The 11,354-nt window shown below is 47.1% G+C and overlaps 1 protein-coding gene across 5 annotated transcripts; it reads left to right on the top strand.

The window, feature by feature from the left end:
• The first annotated feature begins 1 nt into the window (after position 1).
• Positions 2-10,878, top strand: Cstf1 (cleavage stimulation factor subunit 1). Of its 5 annotated transcripts, none has more exons than XM_008842629.3 (6): positions 2-159; positions 2,347-2,544; positions 4,281-4,558; positions 4,665-4,862; positions 5,972-6,362; positions 9,851-10,878. In XM_008842629.3, the coding sequence occupies exons 2-6, from the start codon at positions 2,376-2,378 to the stop codon at positions 10,108-10,110; spliced, it is 1,296 nt and encodes a 431-aa protein (XP_008840851.1). In that variant the 5' UTR covers positions 2-159; positions 2,347-2,375; the 3' UTR covers positions 10,111-10,878. The 5 variants fall into 5 exon arrangements, with proteins under 5 accessions (XP_008840851.1, XP_017656026.1, XP_008840850.1 ...); XM_017800537.2 differs by having other exon boundaries at positions 19-159; positions 2,350-2,544; XM_008842628.3 differs by lacking the exon at positions 2-159 and adding an exon at positions 262-356 and having other exon boundaries at positions 2,350-2,544.
• The last annotated feature ends 476 nt before the right edge of the window (positions 10,879-11,354 follow it).

Genomic DNA, 11,354 nt, shown 5'->3' with positions numbered 1-11,354 from the left:
AAGTAGTGAGCCAACGGCCTGTCTGTCCTGGAGCTGTTCTAGCGCCCGCGGTGCCCTCTAGGATCGGGCATTTGATCGTCAAACAACAACCCCTTGGGCTCAAGGTTGCCGCTTAGGAGATCAAGTCGGAGGAGGTGAACGATCGTCTCGAACGTGCCAGTAAGTAAGATGGCGAGAAGGGCACGCTTGAGAGTGAGAAAGAGCGGGGAGCTGCTCGATTGTTCCGCGCTCGGTTAAGCGCCCTGCGCGCATGCGCAGGGAGTGTGCGCGCCGAGCGATCGATCGGGCACGATTCGCGCCTCCATTTTTTTTTTTTTTTCTCGAAGAGAACTGGAGACTGCGAGCCTGATCAACGGGTACGGAGTCCGGGGACGCAGGGAGACCGGCCCGTGCGGCTGGCTGGGACCTGTAGTGGATCATGTGAAGGGCCGGGGCGCGGAGAGCATCGCGAGCGAGCGGGGAGCCCTGCTCCCGGGTTCCCAGAGGGCCTCCCGGCCCGTCCTGCCTGCGGCCCTGTGGCCTTACGCCCGATGGTCGCGGACGGCTGCGCCCTGCTGCCCCGGGAGCTGCCTAGCCTGGGTCAAGTCCTCCTGCCCGTGCCTCGGTGTGCCTGCGAATCAGAGGGGACATTTAAAGGACTTCCCTTAGCCTAAGTGGAACTTGAGTGGGGGCTCCAGCACTTTTGTTCTCGGTACTACTCGATCCAGCGCCCGGTGCCTCTGGCAGGAGTCAAGAGGTGTTAGTGTTAGATCAGTGGTTAAGCTCTGAGCTCCCACGTGGGCCGGCTTGGCCTCAGCTTACTTGGTTGGACCCGCTTTCTGGTACATTTTAGCTTGAGTGGTTGTTCCAATGTTTACACAAGGGTTGATTTATATACATTTGTTACCAGCGTAAGTACATGAATACATCGAATACTTTTCGTTTAGTGATCTAATGTTAATTAGATGCTTGGCGTAGTATCTGGCAGGTAGGCATGCATAATAAATGTTAACTGTCTCCTGCCACTATCGCTGTGTGTAAAAACGCCAGCTCTTAGGATTTTAACCACTGAGCCTACGGCGTCTGTCAGTCTAAGCAAGTACTCTGCTCCTTCCTCTGTCTCCAACCCTAACTTCTTTTTCCTCCTTTTGTTTTGAGACAAGGTCTCACTATGTATCTCTGGCTGGCCTGGAATTCGTTATTATGTAGACCAGGCTAACCTCAAACTCATAGAGATTGCGTACCTCTTTCCAAGTGCTTGGGTTAAAGGCCTACATTCTTTATTGCTCTCCCCCAGACTCTAAGCAAACATCTGTCCAAACATACACTACATACAAATATTGATGTATGACAAATTACCCAGGTTGAATCAGAAACTATCATCAGTTTCAAAGTTTCATTTGTTTATATATGTATGTCCGTGTATATGCCACATTGTGTGCAGGTGCCCAAGGAGGTCAGAAGAGGGTGAGAGAGCCCCTGGCTGAAGTTGGCAGGCAGTTGTGAACTGCCTGGTGTGGGTGCTAAGAACCGATTCAGGTCCTATGCAAGAACAGAATGCACTCCCAACTACCGAGCCATCTCTAGCCCATCATGGTGTAAATTTGGATCTTTCCAAAGCATTAACTTGTTTAGTTTTCATCACACTTTTGCCCTTATGTAGTCACTTACTACCTGATTAAGTTGTATAATTACAGTAACAAGCTCAGTTGCCTTAAAACTGGTTTTAAGAATGAGCATAGTAAGCAGGGTGTGGTGGTGTATGCCTGTATGCCTTTAATACCAGAAGTCGGGTGGCAGAGGTGGGGGGGCGGGGGGGAGAAGATCTCTGAGAGTTCCAGGCCACCTGGGACTACAGGAAGACCCTGTCTCAAAAAGACCAAGAAAAAAAAGGGCGAACATAGCAGTCACTAGTAAATTTGTAACTCAGCTGGTGAAAACAGTAAAATAGTCCATGTAGCCAACAAAATATCACCTGTCTTGCCTGTTGCAATGTTTATTTAGCCAATGTTTAATTAACAGAAGAATTGGAAGATTGAGGGATAGCAGTGACCAATGACCATTGCATGTGGGTAGTTTTCAGAGAAATGTTGGTGAGGGGGTTCTGCCTCTGTGAGATACCATTGTCTGAATAGTTTCTTGCGCCAAGCACCCAGCTCAGTGCTTTATGTGCCCTGTCTTGGCGAACCTTCAGTAATTTATGTAATGGGTGAGAAACATGAACTCAGAAAGAGGAGGTAACTATCCACAGATAATCAGTCAAGCTGAGATATAAGGGTTACATGATTAAGCCTGCCAAGGAGACCTGTTTTGCTCATGGTTGATTAGTGCCTCTGACTTTCACTGTCCACCTGTTTTCTCTCGAAGCAGGCAGAGAAACTGTCCTCTTCTGCAAGATGTACAGAACCAAAGTGGGCTTGAAGGATCGCCAGCAGCTCTACAAGCTGATCATTAGCCAGCTGCTCTATGACGGCTATATCAGCATTGCCAACGGCCTCATCAATGAAATCAAGCCCCAGTCGGTGTGTGCACCCTCAGAGCAGCTCTTGCATCTCATCAAGCTAGGTAAGCTGTGGGTGTAGGTCCCATAATGATATTTCAGATGCTGTCACAGGGCCGAGGTTTTCAAGATTACTCCTGTTTAGTTTCACCGGTGTGTGCCAAGTACAGTGCTGGATGCTGAGGGTACATGCAGTCCCGATGGGGAGGACATGTAAGCTGCTTCTGACGTGTTTGTGCACATCATCTGAGCACTGTATCTTCTTACTGACTCCCCTCAAGACTCAGCTCAGGGAAGCATCTCAGAGGCCTCACCCCTTCAAAGATAATTCTACTTTCTTCCTCGATCTACCATAACAGTCCCATTTCTTTCATAAGAAAAACTTCTTTATTATTTGAATTTTCACCTTCTTACCTCAACAGGACTTTGAATTACCCGACATATTTATTCACTTTGACCTGGTGATGCCACTTGTGAAACTTTGTCTTGGGGGAGGTGGGTAAATTAAAATGCTCTACAGTAAAGAATTGAAATTTTTTAAGTTTTACATATCCATAGAATTGAATGCAATAATATTGACAGACTTTTATTCTTTATGATTAAATGACCAAGTCACAAGTTATAGTACAGATTTGTTTCTGTTTTTAAAAATCAGAACAGCTGTGTGCATGGGAAGAGGGCCAGAAAATTCTTCACACACAATTCCGATTTCCCCTGTGCTAAGGAGTGTAGTGTTTACATGATGTGGGAACTTATTTTTAAATATGACACTTTTTCATCTGGGTTATTTGTTGCATTTTGCAACAGGACCTCATTGGGTAGCCCTGGGTGGCCTGGAACTCAGAGAGGTCCACTGCCTCTGCCTCCCAAGAGTGCTGGGAGTAAAGGTGTGTGTTCATGTGTGTGTGTGTGTGTGTGTGTGTGTGTGTGTGTGTGTGAGTGAACACCTCCAGCTTTTGTTTGATTTTGGGTTTGGTTTTTTTTTGTTTGTTTTGTTTTTGCTTTTTGGGTTTTTTTTGTTTTGTTTTGTTTTGTTTTTGTCTTTTTGAGACAGAGTCTCTTTGTAGCCCCAGCTGTCCTGGAACTCACTATGTAGACCAGGCTGGCCTCGAACTCACAAAGATCCACCTGCCTCTGCCTCCCAAGTGCTGGGATTAAAGGCGTGCGCCACCACGCCTGGCATTGACTTTGTTTTTGAGATCGGGTTTCTTAGACTCCCTGGCTACCCTTAAACTCATTATGTAAGTAAGGATGGTCTTGAACTTCTCAGCCTCAGCCTCCCAAGCCCTGGGGTCATGGGGTGTGCCACTACATTCAGCAAACATTCTTAACAGACTTCATTGACTTAAGTATCACATTCCTTCTAAAGTACTTCACTGGTAGTAACAGTGTAGCCGATCAATGGGCATCACAGCTGCCGCTAACCGTCACAGCCTTAACTATGTTAAAATTCAGGGCTAGGAGTGTGTAGCTCAATGGTAGGGCATTTACCTGGCATGTGTGAGGCCCCGGGCTCAGTCCCTGGCACCATAGAACAAATGAAGCGTTAAGACTTGGAATGAGGAAAATGGATAGCTGCAGAACTGAGGTTTTGTACTGCATTTTATAGTTGTTATTAAAGTAGTAAACTGACTGGCCGTGGGCCCTTCTAGCAGCCCACACTGCCTGCTGCAGTGGTGCCTTAGATGGCATAGACAAGACCCACTGTTTGCCAAGCACTCCAAGGAGTTCTAGGCCGACGTTGGTGGGCATCGTCTTGGTGCTTAACGCTTCTTCGTGCTTTTAATTGTGGTTCCTTCAGGGATGGAGAACGATGACACTGCAGTTCAGTATGCGATTGGTCGTTCCGACACAGTTGCCCCTGGCACAGGGATTGACCTGGAGTTTGATGCTGATGTCCAGACAATGTCCCCTGAGGCTTCTGAGTATGAAACATGCTATGTCACGTCGCACAAAGGCCCATGCCGTGTGGCTACTTACAGCAGAGATGGGCAGTTAATAGCCACAGGATCTGCTGATGCTTCTATAAAGATACTTGACACAGAAAGAATGTTGGCCAAAAGTGCCATGCCGATTGAGGTAATGTGCCCGCCTACTGGAGGTGAGGGTGTGTTCCCGCCAGCTCTGTGGCCTGGGACTCGGTACTCCTGTGCCTTGAGCATCTCTCCTTTTCTTGTTGGTCTAGGTCATGATGAATGAGACTGCACAGCAGAACATGGAGAACCACCCAGTGATTCGAACTCTTTATGACCACGTGGATGAAGTCACGTGTCTCGCTTTCCACCCAACAGAACAGATCCTGGCCTCTGGCTCAAGGGATTATACACTTAAATTGTTTGATTATTCCAAACCATCTGCAAAAAGAGCCTTCAAATACATTCAGGTTAGAAGTACCAGAAGAGAGCTTTACTTTTTTCTTAGATGCAGTAGTGATGACTATTTTTTCAAAGTTGTCTTCATGATTTCTGATTACTGGATAGAGTAAGAGTCAGCACCCAGGACCTGCCCTAGAGGGCACTCGGACCACACTCCAGTGGCACCTGGTTCACTGCTGTCAGGTGACTACTGCTGGTCATAGTTCCTGAGACCAGGGTTCACGGTCCACATATCACTCTTTCAGTTCTGCAGATGGGCCAGCATGGCTCCTGCTGAAATCCAAGTACTCAGAAGGATGGGCAGGAGGGTGGCAGTTACAAATTCAAGGCCAACTTCTGTGCTGCCTAGTGAATTCCTGGCCAGTCTAGGCTATAAAGTGAGCTCCTATCTCAAAAATAAAGGGATGGGGGCGGGCACTGAAGGTGTTTACTAAAAACAAAACTGCTGCACAGTGGCACATGCACTCTTGGAAGGCAGAAGCCAGCAGGCAGATCTCTGTGAATTGGAGGCCAAGGACTGAGGCCATAGCTTGTGGGAGGTGGAGCACTTACCTCACTTGCATGACACTATAGGGTCAAATCCAGTACTGAAAAACCAAAATCAAACTGCCTTTCCTAAAAGTGTAACTTGTAAGGAAAAAAGGCGTGTAATTGACACTGTCCATGTATATTTAAAGAGTGCTGCTTTGTGTCCCGCCTTGGCTGTGTGTTGCAGAGATGCTGTTTTCTCAGTGGCTTCCGTCCTTCACTAATTCACCTTTTCCTCAGTATTCGCTGCCCTTGAGCAGATTTAAAAGCTGTTCTTTATCTTTCCTGACTGCAGGAATGTGTCCTCCATTAATCCATTTCTGAGACTCTGTTCTGACCATATTCATTTGCAAATGAAGGCCTTGGCTGTGTCTTTTAGGAATATCTAACCAGTAAATAGTTTTGGAAATCTCTTCTTTTAAAAAAAAAAAAAAAAAATCGTTTTCCTGTATTCCAGGAAGTGCTTGTGTCTCCTGTGTGGTCTGATCTTGTATGGTTCTTTGCTTCGGTCAGATCCTTTCCACACTTCTGGGTCTCTGGGTCTAAGTGTTTACCCATTGATCACTTGCTTGATGTCCTGTCCCAACAGGAAGCTGAAATGCTCCGCTCCATCTCGTTTCACCCTTCTGGAGACTTCATCTTGGTTGGAACGCAGCACCCTACACTCCGCCTCTATGATATCAACACCTTCCAGTGCTTTGTCTCTTGCAATCCTCAAGACCAACACACCGATGCCCTATGTTCCGTCAGTTACAATCCTAGTGCCAATATGTACGTAACTGGTAGCAAGGACGGCTGCATCAAATTATGGGATGGTGTTTCAAACCGCTGCATCACAACCTTCGAGAAAGCCCATGACGGCGCCGAGGTCTGTTCCGCCATCTTTTCCAAGAATTCTAAGTACATTCTTTCAAGTGGAAAAGACTCTGTAGCTAAACTTTGGGAAATATCAACAGGACGGACGCTGGTCAGATACACAGGTATGTGAGGGGTTGGTGCTAATGTTTCTGGGGATCTTGCCGTTTCCTCATCACAGGTCTTCACAGTAGAGCAACATGTTAAATCTCTTAAGTGGGTCAGGGTAGATTTTGCCACTAAGTGTTTGATGTTAAGTCATGGGGCCAAAATTATAACTCAGTGGTAAAGCTCTTGACTGTCACATGCAGAACCCTGAAGTCAATCCCTAGCCCTGTTGAAAAAAGAAAAAAGTTCATTGAACCAGAGCCACAGTTAGTGAGAGGGAGAGCTGGAAATAGAGTTGGTCCCTCAACTTTTATCTTCTCAGCACATTATGGCTTAGATAGACTAGGTCTGAATTCTATGCAGGTAACATTTGAGAACCTGGTTCATTCGTTTATAGGCAGATGGCTCACACTCTTCCCTCAAAAACTCAAAACACAGGCCAAAGAAAAGCCTTAGCACCTCTCTGGGAATGCACGGACTGGGAGCAAAGCATCCGGGGTAGTTCTTGTCCCATTCCTAGGAGAGCAGAAGTGCCCACCCCAAAGAGACCCGACAGTGTCATGAGTCCAGATATGAAGTAGGGTCAGCAGATAGAAAAGCAGGAAGTGTGTGTGGAGGAGGCAAATAGATCACTTCTCCCATTGGTGCTGGTCTCTAGTTGGTACCAGTTGTGCCCGTGAGCTTCTGTGATTAATCCATTTAAATATGTCCCAGCACCAGAGATCAGGGTTGGGGTCCAGTTACGGTGAGTGCTCTGGAAATGCTCTGCTGTATTTTTCTGTTCCTATAGCAGCCAGGACCACTGTTAGGTAGAGAATGTCCAGAAATTCCACTGCCTGCCTTCTCTGAGATGTGTTTGTGTCCCACACCAAACACGTCGGCACCATGGTTCTTAGTGCTCACAGGAAGTTGGTATGTAGGGCTGTCTGTGAATTAGCATTGGATAGGAGATTGAAAAGATGGTGATGTGCAGGCCACTAGGTGCAGCACAGCTCTCTGAGATGTGTCTCCTTGTGAAGGGTGGCCACTGCCCTAATGGCTCCTGTATGTAGTGCACACCAGTTACCAAAAGAGCCACTTTTGTCATAATTCTTGGTAACTGTGATATTTTATGTGAAGTCATTTTGGAAACTATCTCACAAACTGCGTGCCCATCGAAAGAAGATGTGAAGGTGACCAGAGTTAACATGGAATGTTCCCTCACAAACTATAGCCAGGCTGCTGGCAGGAACTTAGACTTTGTGACATCAGGTAGGTTGACTAGCTTATTTTAGTGGAGAATTGAAATTTTGTTTTTTCTGAATGAGTTTACAGACACACAAGTCAAGACCCTGCTAGTCAGCATGTCAAGGTTTCCATTCTGGTTTTAAGGGTCACTAAGAATGTGAAGTGGTCTTGAAGTAATGACAGAAAAGGGAAAATTCTCAAGAGAATGTGCTGTTTAACATTAAACAGTTAAAATGCTGAACATCAGACATTTACGTGGACAGGTGAATCTACAAACAGACATAAATAAGAAAACGATGATAGTGGTTCAGGATACTGGCTGTTTCTACAAAGGGCCCGGGTTCAGATCCCAGTGCCTCATGGTGGCTCATAGCCATCCCTAACTTACAGTCACAGGGGATCTGACACCTGGACTCCATGGGCACCAGGCATGCACGTGGTGCACATTACATACATGCAAGTGAGGCACTCATACACAAAGGTTAAGAATATTTTGGGGAAAAGATGAGCCCAAGTTTGACAGGAGAAGCCATAGCTTACTGCATTTTATAAAAACACCCAGCAAGTTAAAGATGAGTGGCTCTTCCATAGGCCCCAGAAGTGGAGCTGGGAGTATCTTTTTGACTCAGCAAACTTCAGTCACTTAAAAGATTGTGTTATCATATAGAAGAAAATTTGAAGGCATCAGCACAATTTATCGATATGTCATTTGGTAAATTCATAAATTCTAAATTTTTCAAATTTCTCAAAAGTAATTTGGTGTCATATGAGAAATTTAAACGTGTGGTTTTTGTCAGACTGTATGCACACTTAGAGACTCAGCACAGAGGATAATCAAGCACACACCCGCACGCATCTGTGCCGACATCTGTCAGTGAAAGTTAGGAACTGGCACACACTCGAAAAGCAAGTGAGGAACCAGCATGCATCCCACAGCCTTGAGTGAGTCTGTGGTGTCCATGGGCAGCACCTGGCCTCCGGGTTATTGGCGGCGGCATCTGCACTCTGTACAGCTCCAGTGTGTCTTTAATCCTCACAGCACCCTCGTGGGGTGGGTTCCAAAAGGACACTTGCTGGACAGGTGAGAGGGAAGGCTTATGAGTAGTAGGTAATCTGCCTAAGGTCTCCTCCTAGTAAGTGCAGAATTCCCCCTGACCGTGAAGGTGTCTCATCACTAGCGTGTTCCTGTTGCACACCTTTACTGCACGATCTTGAATGAAAATAGTGCATGGCGTTCTGTGACCAGAGTGAGTGTGCAGCTCATAGGTGTTGGGAAGGGTATCTGCGAAATACAGACTGTATCATCTTGGTGGTGAGGTCACCTGACAGCTTTAATTGTATACATTATGTGGTGTTTTAAACATACAGTGTATTCTGTTGTCATGAGAAGGTAAAGTTTCCATTTGGAAGGTGGAAGGTGGGTGTTCCTGTGCTTTGTTCTGGTAATTTTGACTCTAGGAGTCTAATCCTAAGAAAATAAACTGTACTTGCAAAGGACGTTTGCATAGCATCATCCGTAGTTGACACAACCCAGTGTCCAGCAGCAGAGACTCTGGATAAGCAGTGGTGCTTCTAGCAGCCCCTGGAGAAGACGCATCCACAGGTGGGAAACCTGGCAGCAGTTTTATGGGTTTTGTTCTTTGGCTTTGTTTGTTTGTTTCTTTGTGGTTTTATTTTTGAGACAGGGTCTCCCTGTAGCCCCAGCTGGCCTGGAACTGGCTAGATAGACCAAGCTGGCCTCTGCCTCCCGGGTGCTGGGATTAAAGGCGTGTGCTACCACACCCAGCAGTTTGGGATTTTTAAGCCTGGAAGGACATGAGAATATGAACAGAGCTGCTGCAGGTGCCGGGCCTGGGCCTGGTTTGCTTTTTCATTTTTGTGCATTTTTAGCTTCCAGAGTTAATGCTGTGTATATCATTTGACCTGTTTTAAGAAAGCAGTTCTTGGGGCTGGAGAGATGGCTCACTGGTTGAGAACACTGACTGTTCTTGCAGAAGACCTGGGTTTGAATCCCAGCACCCACATGGCAGCTAACAACTGTCTGTAACTCCAGTTCCAGGGGATCCGGCAGCCTCTTCTGTCCTCCACAGGCATTGCACAACACGGGTGCACTTACCTACATGCAGGCATAACACTCGTACATATATGTGTATAAAAGAAAGCTGTTCTTGTAGCAAAAGGGTTAGTAGCAACAGTGCTAGAACATTCTGAGCCTGAGGCTGAACTTGGAAGCTCTCCCTTGGTCCACAGGCCCTTAACATGTTGGTTTCTGTGGCAGGTGCGGGCCTGAGCGGACGGCAGGTGCACCGGACACAGGCTGTGTTCAACCACACTGAGGACTATATTTTGCTGCCCGATGAAAGGACCATCAGCCTCTGTTGCTGGGACTCTCGGACAGCCGAGCGCAGGAACCTGCTGTCCCTAGGCCACAACAATATCGTGCGCTGCATCGTGCACTCCCCCACCAACCCTGGCTTCATGACGTGCAGCGATGACTTCCGAGCAAGGTTCTGGTACCGGAGGTCCACCACTGACTGAGCCGCCCTAACTCGTCACACAGGAGTCTTCTCAAGGACTCTGCTCTCCTCGTGTCCTGCCACTGACTGCAGTAGTGATCATACCATCGGCAAGCTGCAGGATTTGTGTACGGAAGCTCTTTTTTTACCTTGATGTAGAATCATGGTGGGAAAAGTTGGAAACAGATCTGTCTGTGCGTTCGCCCCATGCACACTGTCACTGTGATTTCCACTGGCTTTGTAAGTATGGGGCTTGCCATGTCTTTGACTCTTGGTCCTTGAGGAAGGATGGAGCATTAGAGTGCTTTGTAGGTCCGGGGGGTCTATCACAAGGATGTCCATTTGGCTCTTTTGTCACCTCGAGCCTGTCCTGCCCTCTGTGTTTCCTTTCCAGATTGCATTTGTCACATGGTGGCTCTGAAAACCTAGGGGTTTGTGCCATATGGAATCACTTTGGAGAGTCTCCCAATTCTGTCCTTAAGATGACATCATTCTGGAATAAAGCTCAGATCTGTACTTTCTCTGTTTTCTTCTTCCCATCAGTAAAGGTGGCAGCCAGTTTGCCTAAGTGTCCCCAGGATCCCTCTCTGCGAGTCCCACCTTCTGCAGAGGCTTCTCAGCACTATCAGTGCTTAGCCTTAGTGCTAGTGAATCCGCCTAATAAGATAGGAATCAGGCATAGTGGCTCCGCCTAGAATCCCAGCAGTGGGAGGTGGAGGCAGGAGGATCAGGAGTCAAGACCTGCCTTGGCTACATAGCAAGTCTGAGGCCAGCCCTGAACTACACGAGACCCTGTCTCAAAAAAAACAAACGAAACAGAGGTGGTAATGATTCAGTGGGACACAATCAAAAATATGTCCCAGGAAGCAAAACACAGCGTTTGTTATGACCCGACTGTGCTTTTCTTCATGAATGGCCATCTCGCCTGACAGTAACTTCCTGTGGATGTGCCTGGGAGCTGCATTCTTGAAAAATTGGTGCCGTTGACCACCTGGTACATTTTCTTTGTCTTGATTTGGAAGCTAGAGTATTTCTCTGGGCTTAGTTGCACATAGGTGGGTGGCCCCGCACTCCTTTACAAAAAATCCACTTTCTGTGTCCCAAAGAAAAATACCTCAGGATCTGGGCAGAAGTACCTAGAAAAAGCCTCTGAGATCATTATTAGAAGTAGTGACTAGGCTGCAGTAAAGGTCATGGCTGTGTGCTGTGGGACTTTCTGCACAAGCATTTGCCCAGCCCTCCCCTTGAGGTCATGCTAACCCTTGC

The sequence above is a fragment of the Nannospalax galili genome, unplaced genomic scaffold (assembly GCF_000622305.1).
Source record: "Nannospalax galili isolate Female #2095 unplaced genomic scaffold, S.galili_v1.0 scaffold231, whole genome shotgun sequence".
In the NCBI taxonomy this organism is placed as follows: domain Eukaryota; kingdom Metazoa; phylum Chordata; class Mammalia; order Rodentia; family Spalacidae; genus Nannospalax; species Nannospalax galili.
This window is presented reverse-complemented; position numbering and strand designations above follow the sequence as displayed.